The sequence below is a fragment of the Apium graveolens genome, chromosome 1 (genome assembly GCF_009905375.1).
Source record: "Apium graveolens cultivar Ventura chromosome 1, ASM990537v1, whole genome shotgun sequence".
Lineage (NCBI taxonomy): Eukaryota > Viridiplantae > Streptophyta > Magnoliopsida > Apiales > Apiaceae > Apium > Apium graveolens.
In genome coordinates this window covers 190328438-190346116 of record NC_133647.1, presented here as the reverse complement: position 1 = coordinate 190346116, position 17679 = coordinate 190328438, and the positions used below count along the sequence as shown (strand labels likewise).

The following is a 17679-nucleotide window of genomic DNA, read 5'->3' as shown; positions in this document are numbered from 1 at the left end:
AGTGTAAATAAATGGGAGGGACGGAGGGAGTAACTAAGAAGAGTGGGATTGGTGAGTCTAACTCATGAACATCTTTAGGTAGCTTGATGGGTGGTCACTCCAGCTTGTGCCGGTTCCGCTAGGTTTTTGATAAAATCGGAATTATAATCATATATTTTTTGTTTTTAAAATAAAAAATCGCAATTTCCGGTTCGAATTTTATTTCAAAAATCCTGATTCGGTTGTTGTAATCGGCTCGATTTCGGTTTAAAAACCAAAATAATATAAAAGATTTTTTTTTTATAAATTAAATAAACAAAACATAATTTAACCAATGACTTCCCTGCAAAATCACACTGGATCCAATAATTTCGATACGTGGTATTCCGCTTTCTGCAGTAGCAGTAACAAAACACTAACACAAACTTTAATCATGTTTTCGGTTTATAAATAAAAAAAATTAACATAAATGCTCCAATATTTCCTAGGTACGGTGATTTTATCATTGGGAAATATTGTAAAGTGCAGGTATGTAGATATACAAAATGCAACTCTATAAATAATAAGCTGATTTCATGACTTTAGTTCAAAATTACAACAAAGGTACTTTAAAGATTGTCTTTGCACCGAAGGTTGTCCAGAATTAAAATGACTGAGTTTTCTTGTAAGATCTAAATATATTTACTAATTCTACCATTTATATAAATTACATAAAAGATTATTATATATTATACTTTTATTTATATTAATAATCGGTTCAATTTGATCATTTCCGGTTCGGTTGGAACCTATAACCGAAACCAAACTATTGAAATCGGTTCGGTTTTTTAATTTTCGGTTTCGAATCTATTTTTACCGATTCTTTTCGATTTTTTGCTCAGCCCTAGGGGTCACTGGTCAGGGTCAGGGATGGGAGAAGCCAAACTCAAATTTTATGTTTGAATATTTTTCTCTTATTTTCGTGTTCATATTTCAAAGTTCTAAGATATGAATTTTCAAAAGTAAGGACAAGTGGGTATGAAACTTTGCCCACTTTGGTATAGAGTGGAATTTTACTTATGTTTTTTATTTTTCCAAATATATTACTAATAACAAGGTATACAATAATATCTGCCAATAAATGTAATTAACAGTAAAAATATTGCGAAGCTCTTACAATTTATTTGGAAGGGAAAGTAAGATATTGGGCATGTTTAGCTACTAACTTATAAGCTACTTATGGCTTATAAGCTCGTATCAACTTATTAATGAGTGTTTGTCGACCCAACTTATAAGTTGAATTTACAACTTATAAGCTAATAAGTGGAAAGTTGGCAGTAACGTACTTTTTTCCAACTTATTTTCATTTTTTCACTTTTTTCTAAAGTTTTGATTTTAAAATATAAATTTTTAAATATTTTATAATTTAAGATTCATGAACTAAGATAATTGTATTTAATAAGTATTTATTTTAATTCATTTAAGTAAAAAAAACTTCTGACTTATAAGTAAATTTATCCAAACACTTCATTTTAAGTCATAAATTACTTATTTTAAGATTTCCCAAACGAGCACATTATTCATGATATTTAAATCCTATATCACTCAAACCTCATTTCTTTTTTCAAGATTTCAATCCATATCACTCAAACCTAATTTCTTTTTTTAAATATACCTATTTTTAATAATCCTAAATTATTAATAATATATTAATTAAATAATAAGTTATTAAAAATTAATTATACAAATTATAATAATAGTTATTTAATAAAATAATAAGTGATCATAATTCATAATAGTTATTTAATTAAAATAATTCTTATAATTTACAAATTATATGTAATCTATATTAACTAGTTATTATAACAATTATAAAATATTATTTTCAGTCGATAAAAATTTGTAGGGAAAAATTATAAATGTATCGATTAAATTTTACTTGTGCAATTTTTTTAAGCAATTTATACCCATCTTTCTAAATTTCTGGAATTGTCGACCAACCTAGCCACGGGAGATCAGGTGCCCGTTTGGGAAATCTTAAAATAAGTAACTTATGACTTAAAATGATTAAGTGCGAAATAAGTGATAAGTTGATAAATACTTATAAGTTCTATAAGTGTTTGGATAAATTTACTTATAAGTCAGAAGTTTTTTTACTTAAATAAATTAAAACAAATAATTATTAACTACAATTATCTTAGTTCATGAATCTTAAATTAGAAAATATTTAAAAATTTATATTTTAAAATCAAAACTTTAGAAAAAAGTGAAAAAATGAAAATAAGTTGGAAAAAAGTACGTCACTGGCAACTTTCAACTTATCAGCTTATAAGTTGTAAATTCAGCTTATAAGTTGGGTCGACAAACATTCGTCGATAAGTTGTTACGGGCTTATAAGCCATAAGTGGCTTATAAGTAAGTTGCCAAACAGACCCCAGATAAGTGGTGTATAGGTTACAGGGAGTTGCCATATTTTTGTTATCTCAAGTTTGTTTGAATGGAGTTTGTGGCTACATTTTTTTAAACAACCGAATTACATTTTGTGAGAGAGAATGTCCTTTATTAGGTGAGGATTTTTATTTATTGTTGAATATTTAACTCCAATAGAAAAAACAACGCACAGAAATGTTGTACAGCTAAAAATACCAGGGCATGTATTGTGCACGACCACACCAGTTCAATCAATGTTAGGTAATGTAGAGATTATGATTATCAAGCTAATCATTATTCATCCCGACAGCTATTGTACTCCTTTGGAAAACTAATCATATTTCACCCAAACATCATCATCCAAAACATAATGATAAAATCTCAATTTTCTATTTTATATTAAAAAAAAAACATTTGATGTGCAATTATCATGCAGGGCAACAGAATTTACATCGACAAAAATGTTTAGATTGTTAGCTTTATTCTTAAAATCGCTCAGTCGGCTATCGGTCGAGTATTCGTTTTTAACCCCTCATTTCATCCGATTTCGAGTAATCGGGTTTAAAACTGATTTTATTAACAATCAATTAAAATTCGGTTTTGATTCCAAGTACTCGAGGTCATACCCGAGTTTGAGTTGCTCAATATTTTCAAACAAAAAATATACCGGACTATACCAAACTTGAAATTATACGTCTTTATTTTTTTGATAAAACACTAATATTTATTAGAATGATACCTGGAATCTTATTAAAACTAATGTTTAATTACTTTGTCTAAAATTATCTTAAACTCTATTATTTCCAGCATGATATTAAATTTTTAGTTTAATTAGATAGTTTTACTTTTTATTAATACTCTATATAACTATATATTATCTAACAGAAAATATATATAATTTTTAATACATGTACACAAAAATTAAAATAAATAAATTTAATATATGAGAAATAAAATTAATAAAATATTAATATCCGATTGGTAATTCAAGTACTTATTCCGAGTTCCAAATACTAGTTTCTTCGGAACAAAATCAAATTGAACTGATTTCCGATTTTTAAGACCTTGACTGTGAATGAGCGTCCAGGCCCAGCATCTCAATTCTCACATGGCTTGTGCCTTGTGGCAACATATATAACTGTGGAACTAGCTTGCAACCAAACTTTACAATGGGCTTCTAAGCTGGATCAGGGCCATCAGGTTCAAGCCGAATTTAAATGCGCTTGACTTTTAAAATTACAAATTGCCATTTTTTGTCGAAATGAGTGAGTATATGTAACAAGTGTTCATGGGACTGATAGTTGCAAAATATGACATTAAACACAAGGTCTATTCGTTCGGCACTTATAAATCAAAAATTATACTATCTCCATGCCTCTCATTTCTTTACCGTTTTTTTACATGCTTGTCACGCATTTTAAGATAATTATAAAGTATATTTTCGTAATTTATTTTTAATTTTTTTTTTGTATAAAAGTTTGAACATTATATTTTTATTTAGAAGAAAAAAATTTAAAAAATAATTATGCAACTACATTTAAAAAGAGAATTAAAATGCGTGTCGAGCTCCCGTCCCCGAATATAAAAAATTGAGGGGGACGGAGGGAGTATATGGTTTTTAATTAAACTAACAGGTTACTTCTAAGATATTTCAAATGTGCCTATAAAGAATACCAAAAATAAGTTGCATCACAAGTAGCCATATATTTCGTAACTTGATACAAGCTTTATATTGGACAACTTAACTAATTAACTTCATCTTAGAGATGTAAAAGCCTCCTAACTTGTGACCATGAGAGTGGAACTAAACATGGCTCCCTAACTCGATACCTCCGTCTTTAGTTTCATGATCAGACTTTATGTTATGGACCTCAACTGGCTTGAAAGTGTAGAATTTTGCACACACAAGGTAATAAACAAAGTTAACAACTTGCAACAACGTGATCAACCAGTAAAAGTACTCCAACTTTCCCTTGTTCAGATTTCTATCCGGAAGCCAGTTTGATCCACCAGGCCCTGCACTAAACTTGTGCACCAAATAAACCAAGAATGTACTCGTATAATTCCCAGCTGAAATAGAAGTCCAAAACAATGCAGTTGCAGTACTCCTCATGCTTTCCGGTGCTTGATCATAGAAAAACTCGAGGTGTCCAATTGACATAAACGCTTCAGCTATTCCGTGAAGGCAATACTGTGGCACAAGCCAATATACATGTATCGGAATTATGGAATGAGGCTTGTCTATGAGGCCGGAGTCTGTGGCAGCTTGTTTTCGCTTGATTTCCACAAAACCAGCAACTAAAGTAGCTACTATTGAAATGACAAAGCCAATTCCCATGCGTGTGAGGAAGGAAATGCCACGTTCTACACCAGTGTAACGACTAATCAATGGGATGAGTATGCGATCATAGAGGATTATTGTGAGTAGCATGGAGGTTAAAGTGAAGACTGACATCGAGCCAGCTGGGATTTGGAAGGAATTTGTAATGTGTCTATCCATGGTTTTGGCTTGTTGAAGAGAAAAGGTGCCTTGTTGAGCGTAGGCTGTGATAAGTAGAATTCCAGAGCCCCAAATCGGTCCCATTCGGATCACTGTTTTCAGCTCTTCAACTCTATGCACCGTGCTTAGCCTCCAAAGGTTTAGTTTTGATGACGAATTTATGTTATCTGTTGCTGTTACAATAGCTGCTTTGTCCAAAAACCTGCAATCCAAATTCATCGCCAGTAACGAATAAATTTATTTTACAACAATTTTGAACTTAGCACCTGTCTCCCCACAACACACACCTGTAATATTCACCGACATAACACCTATAACACCCTGAAAATACAATCTATAAATGTAGAGGTGAAAATAAAATCTCAATCATTGTTAGTTACAGCATTTGAAAAGAAAAGTCCTACTTATCTGTACATTACAAGTAAGAAATCAACAGATTCAATCCAGTTTTGCACATAATCGAATACTAATAGTTTCGAATTCATTGTCAGTTATAAATGCAGCTTGCAAGTTGAATGCAAAAATTCAATTTTCTACAACGAAAGCTAAAGCCGTCTAATTTGATAGTACCAGTTTTAGTCAGTAGTCATTTTCTGTGGGGAAGTTGTTTTTTGGTGTATGATTGGGCATGTGTTTTCTAGTGAAGTAAACAGGTGACCTAATACGTTGAACACATGAACTATAGCAGGAACATGGTCATTACTGTGAGATAACCACTTTAAAGAATAACTTAACAAAATTTTACCTAAACTTTGAAACTTTGCACTACTTTACTTTTTGCACTCTTCTCTTTTGGTACTGATCTTACATAGCAAGAGCTTTTTTATTTTATACTTTATGTAAGCCTGATTCCTCTTCATTACCCTCTACGTTTCACAAGTAGAAATTTCTTAAAAACTGCATTTATTAAAAGAACTATAGCTATATGAATCTAAAGAGGCACGGCCTCTATGGTGAGATCGACTTGTACACATACATGTATGTTGAAGGATCTGAAACCATCACCTCTTGCGAGACAAACAGACATCACAAATTTTCGACTCATATTGTCGTACACACTACACACACATAACATGTTGAAGAATACTCAAACTTTAACCTCTTGCAAGACAAAGACATCACAAATTTCTTATTGTCTCTCCTTATAATAGAATCAGAAAAAACATCACAGATTTCTTATTTTCAGACATGCAATACTCACATGTAATAAGAAGGGGCCAACTCAATAATGTGAAACAAAATTTACCCTTGTAATAAAAATCTAGTAATTCTTGTTTACCTTGCAAATTAAAGTAGATATAGTAAATCTTGTTTTCCACTTGCTAGTGCACAGTCCAATCTTATCCCATTCAACCAGTATGGTTCTTTCATTTGCTATCCAACATTATTGTCTCACAATTACTAGCCTAGCTCTACACATTGATAATAACAATAATGCATTAATCCACACACAAAGACATTTTCTTTTAACTGTATTAAGTAATGATCACATTTTGATTAATAAGGTTTTTAAATAACTATAGGTGGATAGAATTAGACTTACTTCATATGTTTAGTGTGCAAAAGCCTTCCTGCCAAAGAAATAGGAGCATCAAGTTCATCATTCTCATACAATAACTTAGGATCAGAAACCATTGGTAGATTTCTTTTCTTAAATGCAGCCACACATACTTGTATCAACCGCGTAAACGGACTCCCTGCAGGATCCATGTTCCGATAAAGCGGGTATCCAATAAGAAATGCAATAATTGAAAGAGCCATAGCGCCAGTTGGCGTGCCAAGTCCCCATCCCCAACCAACATTGTCTTGTATGTACACAACCACTGTCACTGCTAGAAGCATAGAAGAACCCATGAAAAAATAATACCAGTTGAAGAATTTCCACGTGGACGTCTTTTGTTTCGGGTCTGTTTCATCAAACTGATCAGCTCCAAATGCTACTACACAAGGCCGGATCCCACCCGCTCCAATTGCAGTTAACAGAAGTGAGACATAGAGGATTAGAAGTTGACCCGAATCAGCTTCTTGGCACACTTGTTCACCTTTACATGGTGGAGGCCTCAACTTTGGTAGTATTGCTGATACTGTTAAGTTTGTCATCCCCTGTCATTTTTAAACATTACGAACATATATAGTTTAGTTTAGATTTCCTGCTATTGCATGATACCGCTAGTGATTTATAATTATTTTGCAGGCTAAAATGGTTCCTAGTAGAACAATGATACAATGTGTGTGCATGGGTAATGTATGAGATTTACGAGCTTACAATAAGATAAATGATGGAAGCAATTGTTATAGTCCAGAAGCGTCCAGCATATGAATCAGCTATGAAAGCTCCAATTAATGGTGTCAAGCTTGCAGTGCCATTAAAATTAGTGAGAGTATTGGCTGCTTTTGTGATAGGCATGTGAAGTTGCAGAGTTAAGTAGCTGATCATGTTAGTCCCGAATCCAACAACAGCTAACTTCTCCGATGTTTCATTAGCTGCGTGCACATAACAAGAACTAATTAAGTTTGCGAAATTACAAGAATTTAACTACTAGCTTTTACAAAAAAATGAAATGATAATAAGTTCTATGAGAGAATCAATGAAGCTTACCGAAGATGAAGGGCATGGTTCTTAGTCCGCCCTTCTTCCGCTGGACGACATTACTACTATTCTTGTCCATGTTTTTAATGTTCTTACACGCTCACTTGGTTCTTATGGTGAGTAAATTTGTGTGTGTGTGTGTTTATATGATTCCTTAACCACTATTTATAAGCTGCAGTAACATTCAGCTTCACGTGTGCAGTGATGGAATCAGGATTTGAAAGTAGATTAAAGCAACAAGCAGTGATGAAATCAGGATTTGAAAGTAGATTAAAGCCACATATATAAATGATTATAATTCATTTTTAATCTAAATTTATATTTAATGATAAGAACGAAAGATGATTCCAAATAAAAACTATACAATTTTTTTTTCAAATTCTTGAACTCTTCCGAATTTGGCCACTCTGAGGATATCGAATAATGGATAGAAGTACAAAAAGATGTATTCAATTCAGATTTTAAATAATTTATAACAATTTATTGATTTCTAATGATTGTTGCAAATTTTGGCTGATTTTAATTATAAGCTAATTTTAGTGGAATTGTTGAATGAATATCGTGAAAGTTTGCTGATTTGAGTAGTGATTTCTACAAATCCATCATAATCTCTTGGATTTTTGCTAATATTTATGAAAATATAAAATACACTAGAAAATTCACCAAAATCCACAATTTTATATAATACAAAAAAATTCATGGAGTTTTGAATACCATCAGATTTTAATGATTTTTTTAAAATCCAAATTAAATACCATCAAATTTTAATGCACTTTTTTAAAATACAAATTGAATATCCAAGATATTAAAAAACTTTTTTTAATCCCTCTTAAATACCATCACATTTAAAAAAAATTAGAATCCAAATTAAATACGCTTGGATTTTCAAAATCCAAAAACTACTCATGTGTAGTTAAAAAAACCCTAGTTTCCATGATAGTTGAGCAAGCACTTTTATATAATATCGTCCATGAATCATTATATTCCACTTCCCACAGTTAGATGTCAGATTCTGGTCATTCATCATGGTTTAATTGATTGAGATTGATAATTATTGCGCGAAGAATGATACTCCTCAATCCCTCTTTAAAAACGTTTGTTGACATGTTTGTTAAAGCATATTTTTTATTGTTATCTTTAATATAAAAATTTCATTATATTAAAGTATTATGAATAGAAGATCGTTTAAGATAAACAGTAAAAAAATTAAAATGGACAAAACATTTTGGGATGGAGGGAGTATAAAATTATGCATAACAATTATAATATAATTTGCACTAATCCCTGCTACTTTATGTAAATTGGTAGCCCACACCATTACTTATCATTTTTTAAACATGATATTTTTTATTCTCAGATTATAAAGTTGTAACGTACAAATTCTGCAATTCCTGGGAAAGGTGTCACTTGCAATCTATCAAGTCTCGGTGTCTCACTCTGTGACTGCAATTTTGTCCTCGGAGATCTTATCTTGCATATGTGAACTGTGAAATAGGAATATGAAGTCGGTACCTATCTGTTAACAAGAGTTATCCCAGTTAAGAATGTGCCCGTTCCTATCCGAATGATCTCCGTTTAGCTTATTTTATAATTTATTATAAGTTGAAAAATGAATGCATTTTACTACTTAGAAGTTCCCTGAGGAACACAGAGCATCCATGCATCCATCTGCACTTTGTACTCTAACAATCTCTCTTGCAACAAGTCTTTTGTTAGTGTTTCTTTCACACTAAACAAAGGAAAGATTAATAATAATTGAGTAGGTTATTATGTTGTTTACGTAAGAAGGAATTAATAATTAGCAAGTGGTCCATTGGGCGCCACAAATGGACTCACAACTGCTGCCATTTATGTCCCTGATAACCATCATAGAAATTTCATTATATGGTGAGATTGTAAGATCAAATAAATGGTCCAATAAATTTGTGTTTTCAGTGTACGTCCCCTTCTGTACCTGAGTGTTTACTCTTTTTTTTTTGTCTATATTATTAATTATCATGACACCTCTGAAATGAACTCTGAGGCGATGGTTCTTTAGCAAAAAATTGCTAAACAAAAATTGAAAACTAAAAGATGATTTCAATCTCTTGGAAAACATCTTACTGTAGGTTTTGTTACAGTTGCATACAGATTAATCCCAATTTTTCGAATAGTGTTTCCTAGTCCAGGACAATAGAATAAGAGCCATGCTTTTGCATGTCAGTGAAACAATGCTTTGTGTTACTTGTTTTGTTCTATAAGCCTCTGTTTTATGCTTTCTTCCTTTGAGGAAGTATTCTCAGAAACGGTAATACTAAATGAACAAAAAAAAAAGCACTATCAACATCCCTGCGTGCTCACGATGCATTTGTTAGTGCAGTCTATGGTCCAACCATATGGAAAACTAGTGGGAGATCAAATTTGTGATGATAAGAAATTGGAGCATCATGCACTACAAGAATTCCCAGTTTTACCAACAAAAATTATATGTTGGTAATTACTAACGGATTACTAACATATATCAAAATATTAAAAAACTGACAATATTATAACAGATAGGTAACGGTTCGCCAACAAATGTTTTGCCAACGAAAATATCGGTTGAGATTAATAAGCGTCAAATCACCCGCCCAAATTTACCGACGAAAATACCCGCAGATTTGTAATAGATTAGTACTAAATGAGTAGTAACGAAACAACAACGGTTTACCAAGAAATTACTAACGCTCTACCAACAACACTACTCATTGGTAATTTTGTTGGTAGTTCGTTATAATTTTAGATAGGTCATACTCATTCTGTTACTAAAATATTACTATTTTAGATCGGTTGAAATTATTTTTGTTACTAATTCATTGCTAAAGTAAAAATATTATTTTTTTAGTTTTCTCCTCCAAAATAATGAAGTGTGGCTTTTTTTCTAATCAAACTAAAATTATATTTAACACAACTAATTTGTTATTAGGAATTTTTTGTAAGCACCCGTGTAAGATTAAATATGTTTTATAATCCCATTTTTAATATAATTGATTAGTTATTGTTTCTAATTAGTGTTACCTCCTTTTTTGATATTTCAATTTTTTTAACATATTTTTCATAAATCTAAAAGTATCGATGTCAAAATCTGTATATGTTAATAATGTCCCAAAATATTCAATATTATTTTTATTCAGTTGGCATTTTAACATTCAACTACTTATTTTGAATATTAATCGAATATTTTTCATCTAAAATCGAATATTAATATTAATTAAAATAAATAAATAAATAAAAAATATAAGTTTTTAGGTAAAATTTTTATAAAATATATTAAAAATATATATTTAAATCACATTTTATATACATATTATAAAATTAAGTAATTATTTTAAAAATGAATATGCATAAATCTATTATAAATTGGAAGTATCACTAATATATATATAAGTTTTCACATCCATACGGTTGGATCGTCCAGATTTTTTTTTTGAAAATTCTAAACAACAATCAAGGATGAAACACGGGTTAGAGGTACCGATCAAATGACTTGTTGATTGTTAAAATGTCAAATCAAATAAATAATTTTTTCTAAGAAACTAGAAATATCACTAATGCGGCACGATCGTCGAGATATAATTTTAAAAAAAATCGAAACACTAATCTCCGAAGAAACACTAGTATAAGTTCGAGAAATATGACTCGTTGACTATTAAACTTTCAAATCAAATAAAAAAATTTCCCAAAATGTTTGGAAATATAACGAAAATATTTAGATTTTCAAATGCAAAGAGTTAGATTGTTGAGAATTTTTTTTAAAAAAGTCCAAATATCATTCCGGAATGAAACGCTAGTTAAAAATATCGTCAAATGCTCGTTGACCATGAAAATCTCTAACCAAATAAATTTATTATTTGATAAAAATTTGGAAATATCACTAAAATATATAAGTACTCACATCCGTATAATTGGATCGTCGAGATTTATTTTTAAAAAAAATTCAAAATATCATTACTAGATGAAACACTATTTAGAATTATTAGTCAGTTGACTGTTAAAAGAAAAAATGACCAAAATACCTCTTTTTAGATATCTTTTTACCCAAAATACCCATTCTGAAAAAAATTGCCCAAAATACCCACCAGATACTCCACTGATACTGGAGTATCAGGATGATACGCCACTTTCAATGGAGTATCACGATGATACTCCTTTGTCAGTAGAGTATCAGTATCATGGTAGATACTCCTATGTCAGCGAAGTATCATGGCAGATACTCCTTTGTCAGTGTCACTGAAAATGGAGTATCTGGTGGGTATTTTGGACAACTTAAAATTCTGGTGAGTATTTTAGGCGATTGTTATTTAAAAATAGTTATTTTGGTTTTTCACCCCTGTTAAAATCTCAATTCAAATAAATTTATTTTTTCTAAAAAATTGAAAATATTATCAAAATATACATATCTTCATATCCATAGGGTTGAATCGTCAAAAAAATATTGTTTGAAAAATCAAAACACTAATCCGGGACAATACACTAGTTATAAATACCAGTCAAATGACTCGTTGGTTGCTAAAATCGTAAATCAAATAAATTTATTTTTATTATAAATTTTTGGAAAAATCACTAAAAAATATAGATCTTGACATTTGTACGGTTGAATTACCGAGATTTTTTTAAAATATCGAAATAGCAATTCAGAATTAAAACAATAGTTGGAACCACCGGTCAAATGACTCGTTGACTGTTAAAATATTAAATCAAATACATTTATTTTTTTATGAAATTTTGTGAGAAATCGAAACACTAATCTAGTACGAAACTCTAAATAAAAATACCAATCAAATGACACATTGACTGTTAAATATCAAACTAAATACATTAGTTTTTTATGAAATTTTGGGAAGATCAGTAATATATATAGATCTAAAACCTATAAGATTGGATAGTTGAAATTTTTTTAAAAAAAATAAAAACACTAATTAGGGACGAAGCACTGGTTAGAATAACAGTCAAATGACTTGTTGACTGCTAAAATCGCAAATCAAATATTTTTTAAAAAATTTTAAAATATCGCTAAAATATATAAATTTTTACATTCATATAGTTGGATTTTCGAGAAATACTATTTAAAATAATGAAATATCAATTCGGGATGAAGTACTAATTGGAAGTACCATTCAAATGACATGTTGATGATTATAATTTCAAACCAAATAAATTTATTTTTAAAATTTTAGGAGTATCACTTAAATATATAGATTCATACGGTCAGATCATCGTGAAATATTTTTCAACAAATTAAAAACAATTAATTTTAAAATATTTATCCAAACACTTTTGACATACAATAAAAAATGAATTATAAAATTAATAATGAAATTTTTTTAGGCGGTTTACCATCCCGCTCATCCGAAAAGCGAAAATAAGAAAAGTAAAACAGAAGGTGATTCTCCCGCTCTCTGTTGTTCCCCCTCTTCTAACCTTTCCCCTCTCTCAAACGAAGGTGATGTTGTTTTCTGACATGGGTAATGTTCTTTCTTTTAAGTTCATTTTTTGGCTTACTCTATTGTTTAATTTGGAGTTCTTTGATGATTCATGATTTTATTATGGGACTTCATTTGTGATTTAGGTCTTCGATTTTGGTGTTATAGTCTTAGAGTCGTTATTCTCTAAAGCTTGAAAGCTCAATTGGTAAGTGAATAAATTCAATTTGATAAGTAGTGAGCTCGATTGTTAAGTGAGCAAATAGTGAGTTCGATTTAATTTTAATTTGGGGGTAAGTTTTGAACCCTAATGCCTAATTTTTTTAATACATCTTATACTTGAATTTTAAAGTGGGTAAGTTTCATAATAGGATTTTGTGAAGAGGTACTTTTCATCTTCACCTTTATCGTGTGTATATGATTGTAAACCAACTCAATTGGGATGTAGTGGGATTGAAGGGATGCAAGCTGTAATAGCTAGTGATTCTACACATCTCTTCATTTTGTCTTTGTTGGACTTCTGGACAATGTATGCTTCTTTGTAATTTATTAGCAACGTTGCAACTTGAATGACAGTGTGTGTCCAACTTTGCAAGTACTTGTCAACATATCTGATTTGATATATTGTTTGAGGCTATTACATAATGTCATTGTACTTAAGTGTCACAAATGGCCTTGATTACTAGTCAGTGCGTGCATCTAATAGTTCCAATTATCGAGTAATCTTCGAAACCTCCGGAGGTTTTACCCTTAGGCAAAATATGATATGATGCGTGGGTAGACATAATTTATGTATTCTTTATTTTTTTATTGTCATCCAATTATCAACTCAATTTATATAGCACTAGTTTAGAGTTATTATTAATTAGAGTTTTCGGGGCTTAATCTTGTATTTCTTTAAGTGGACTAGTATCTTTTACTACTGAAATATATTTAGAAATATACAATTCTTGTACTACTGAAAACTAGAAAATAACTAGGCAAACCAGACTATCATGTGTACTTCCCCTTATAGCAGGTTGCGAAAATTTAGTATATAAAGACAATGGCATTAGTTTATAGTTACTAGAAATTATCGTCATTTCTCTCTTCTTCTTTTTCCTAGTAATAGAGGCGTGTTTACCGAGTAGTGGCATTTCTCTCAATAGTCTTAGTTTAACATTGTGATGATTGTTGCTTCTTCCTCTTAATTGTCACGTTGGTTTAGAATTTTCATAATTAGGTAATGGATAACATCCTTGTTCTTGTTTTTTCATCTGATAGTTGATATTATTTTTGTATTTTTTTGTATTACTTGTGTTGTTAATAATTTTAAAATTATGTTTTGTTCCAGGGTTTAGTGGTGGTTTTTCTGATGCAACTATCAGACTATTTAGGAAATTCACTTACACAAACCTCAACAATAATGGAGTTTGACACATAGTTGGAGGGCCTGATATGAAGAATAGGATAAATGGAATTTCTTCATCACAAAGTATCTTCTATTAGTTTAGCCTTACCCTTATTTGTCATTGATTCAGCAAATCTTGTTATGGTTTTATACTAGTTCCAAACTGTTAGGTTTGCTTATTTTGGTTTTGGATATGATACTCATCCTAGTATCTTGAAATATTTTAGTTGGTGGTAGGTTAGGTTTTGCATTCATGTCGAATGAGACTTTGGTGAATATTAAGTTGTTGAATTCTTCTGCTCACCTTCTGCCCGTCTTGTATGATGATGGTTTCTTGTTAATGAAAATGCTCTCCATTTTGAATGTGTATTATCTATTGACAAGCTGCTAATGTTTGGGTATTTTTGGTTAAATATGTAAATATATATAAAATCATAGATTTACATGCTTATATTCTGTTATTAATATTGATTGTTGGAGTGTTATCAAGAGTGAATTACTAAAAAATATTTGGTAGTGTTGCTGATAAGAGCTAATCTGTTGGTAAAGTGTTGCGAGCAATAATTCGTTGGCAATTTGTTACTAAATTTAACAATGAAAAATCTGTTAGCATATGGTTGCTAAAATTACCAATGAAATATTCGGTTACCAAGTCGGTTGTATCTTTGTTATTTCAAAAATAAGAACTCTGTTATTAGTCGGATGCTATTCCGTTGTTAAGTTTACAACAGAAAATAATTCGGTTAGGCAGCTACTTTCCAACGACGTTTCCTCCGACGGACCGTTTCAGTGGGCATTCTGTTGGCATGCTGTTATACTAACGGATTTTTTTTGTATGCCAACGAAAATTTCTGTTGTGAAAACAGGATTTTCTTGTAGTGATGATTTATTCTAGTTCAGTTGGCCTGTTTCATGTAAGAAAAGCTGAGAAGTACTATAACGTATAAGAGCAGCTGGCAAATTATGATGCCAATCCTTACTCCGAATGTTTCAATATGATATTATCGAACTTATTGATCAGTCCTTGACTTGGTTACTGATGTGTGTACATAGAATGAGTATTGTTTGTAATCACATTATCTGCTTCCACTTCAGCTTAAAACTTGTCGAAAAAAAAAAGAAAAGTAGGGTTTGACCATGATCTTATTATCCATTAAGTGAAATTGTGTTCAGGGTGTTTGATGATCTGGATTCGATTACATGACAAGAATTTACTTTCCCAGGCAACAATGGCTTTTCGGTGATCTTAGCCTCTGAGAGCTTACTAGAGTAATTTGGACTAAGAACAGTTGGCTCTATGTGATTGTGAAAGCAAGTATTATAATGAATTGTTTAATAATCGTAACACAACAAAAATCAGGTTCAAGGGTTCCCTAAATGCACACAGCGGGGGCTAGCGAACAAATTATTGAAATGGAAGGCTGGTCCTTGAGTTTGAGGTGATCAGTATTGGTTAAAATATCGGACGTCTGGTCCCTTTGCTTTGTCATGATAACTGAGCATGTTGCATTTCACCAACTATAGATGAAGCAAACATGTTCTGCCCCCATTCACTCCACTCACAATCGCCCGAAAACACTAATTGAAGTAAAACAAATGATCCTGCTGGTTATGTTTCACTCTACAGACTACATTCTACACTAGATGATGCTGTAGTATTTCTGTGATTTCTCTATAAAAGAAGCACCGTGGGCAATGTAGTGGAGCGCAGTTTTTGCTGGCATGTGTGCCCTTCCGAAACGACTACTTAGAACTTCAGATGAAGCTACATGAAAGAGGTTTGTTTACTGATAGCTTTCTAGGTGAAATAATCTGGGGGTGTAGAGGTTCTTGCCAGTCGAATGTGCTTTATTTCTTAATTGAAATTAGTTCTCTTTATCTTATCTTTGTCAATGTTAGCTTGGACTGGTGACAGTTTTTGGGAACATATCAATTTTGTGCAATGGTGATGTGGCTTTCAAACTTTCAATGTGTACAGGTACAAAAATTAGAAATTTTTAAAAGGAAATTTTCCTGCAGAGCAAAAGGCTACATTACATTAAGAGCTTCAAAAAAAAAGAGGCTACATTACGTTAGAGGTTGTACAAGTTGATATTAAGGTGTGATGATAGTCCGCCATTAGATTTTTGATATTTGATGAAAAGGGAAAAAGGGGCACACATACTAAACATTTCACCGGGAAGGAAGTTTAGTCAACAAAATATTCATAAACTCGACGGGAACATTGTTCCCATCAATCACTCGATCTAGATGTGAACACGACTTCTTAGTTAGGAAGTGAGCAATCATGTTTACAGATTATTTAATGAAAACTAACGAGATATTGTTTAACTCGAATAAAATGCTCTTACAAGAAGTTTAAAGCATTTTTGCAGAAGTCTATATAGAAAGGAAGTATAACAGTAGTTATTGTCTAGGTTAGTTACTCCCTGCATCTCATTTTTAATAGTACATTTTATAAATTTCACACATATTAAGAAATAAAAAATATAATATATTTTTTTCTCGTTTTCACCCAACAATACAATTTAGTTTTACACACTACCATAAATTAAACGCATTCCAAGAGATAAATAAATAAGTGTACGTATATATAAACACACAAAAAAGTCGTATGAGAAAAGCATTCTTACTTAATTTAGTCAACACTGAAACTATAAAATTTGCATGTGTTAAGGAACATTACAAATATTTTGGAAATTTTATTTTTTATAAATTGAACTATTAAAATGGGATGGAGGGAGTATTTCCCTGATGTAACCAAATAAACACTAACGGCATCTCCAACAGTAGTTCGAAAATCCAAATTTTGGATAGATTATCTCAAATTTTCCGCCACGGGTAATCCAAATAGGTAATCCAAATTTGGATCTGTGAGCAGTAGTAATCCAAATTTAGATCACCGCTATTCACATATCCAAATTTAGTTTAATATAAAATAATAGCTCTTCTATTAATATATTTAAGTTTATGAGATTAAAAATTGATTTGTGATTAATTAATGAATGTTAATGATATTTTATATCTTAATTAATAAAATGAACGTGTGTTTCGTTAATTAAACATAAAATTTTAAATTATTTTTATGTAAATTAAAAAAAATTGTCCTTAAATTAAATAATCTATCAAATATAATATAAATAGTTGATAATGGTTAAATATTAAAATTAAAATTTAAGAGTTTAATATAATATTTGTGTATATTAACTTGTAAAAGATAATTTTGATCAAAATTTGGATCAGAGTTTGTCGGATATTAGGATCATAATTTGGATAAAACCTATAAAGGTGTTAGAGAAATGCCTTAGTAGGATCATATATTTAACACTTATAGGTCGAAGAATGGAATATCGGCGCCCATTTCAGCCTA

At 30.8% G+C, this 17679-nt stretch overlaps 1 protein-coding gene and 1 long non-coding RNA gene across 2 annotated transcripts; one reads left to right on the top strand and one right to left on the bottom strand.

Moving 5' to 3' along the window:
- Positions 1 to 4068: 4068 nt before the first annotated feature.
- LOC141674030 (protein NRT1/ PTR FAMILY 3.1-like) lies at positions 4069 to 7740 on the bottom strand. Its single transcript, XM_074480756.1, has 4 exons — positions 7488 to 7740; positions 7155 to 7372; positions 6432 to 6991; positions 4069 to 5090 (listed from the first exon to the last, which is right to left on the bottom strand). Exons 1-4 carry the CDS (start codon positions 7555 to 7557, stop codon positions 4193 to 4195), a joined length of 1746 nt encoding a protein of 581 aa, XP_074336857.1. The 5' UTR covers positions 7558 to 7740; the 3' UTR covers positions 4069 to 4192.
- A 5079-nt stretch (positions 7741 to 12819) lies between these two features.
- On the top strand, positions 12820 to 14678 carry LOC141723192 (uncharacterized). Its single transcript, XR_012576184.1, has 2 exons — positions 12820 to 12961; positions 14253 to 14678. It is a non-coding gene; the product is annotated as an uncharacterized LOC141723192 (long non-coding RNA).
- Positions 14679 to 17679: the final 3001 nt, after the last annotated feature.

Coding starts and splice junctions, on each gene's coding strand:
- LOC141674030 (XM_074480756.1), bottom strand. CDS start 7,557: ATGGACAAGAATAGTAGTAATGTCGTCCAGCGGAAGAAGGGCGGACTA. Junction 7,373..7,487: donor AACCATGCCCTTCATCTTCG/GTAAGCTTCATT, acceptor ATGTGCACGCAG/CTAATGAAACATCGGAGAAG. Junction 5,091..6,431: donor TTGCACACTAAACATATGAA/GTAAGTCTAATT, acceptor TTTGGATTGCAG/GTTTTTGGACAAAGCAGCTA.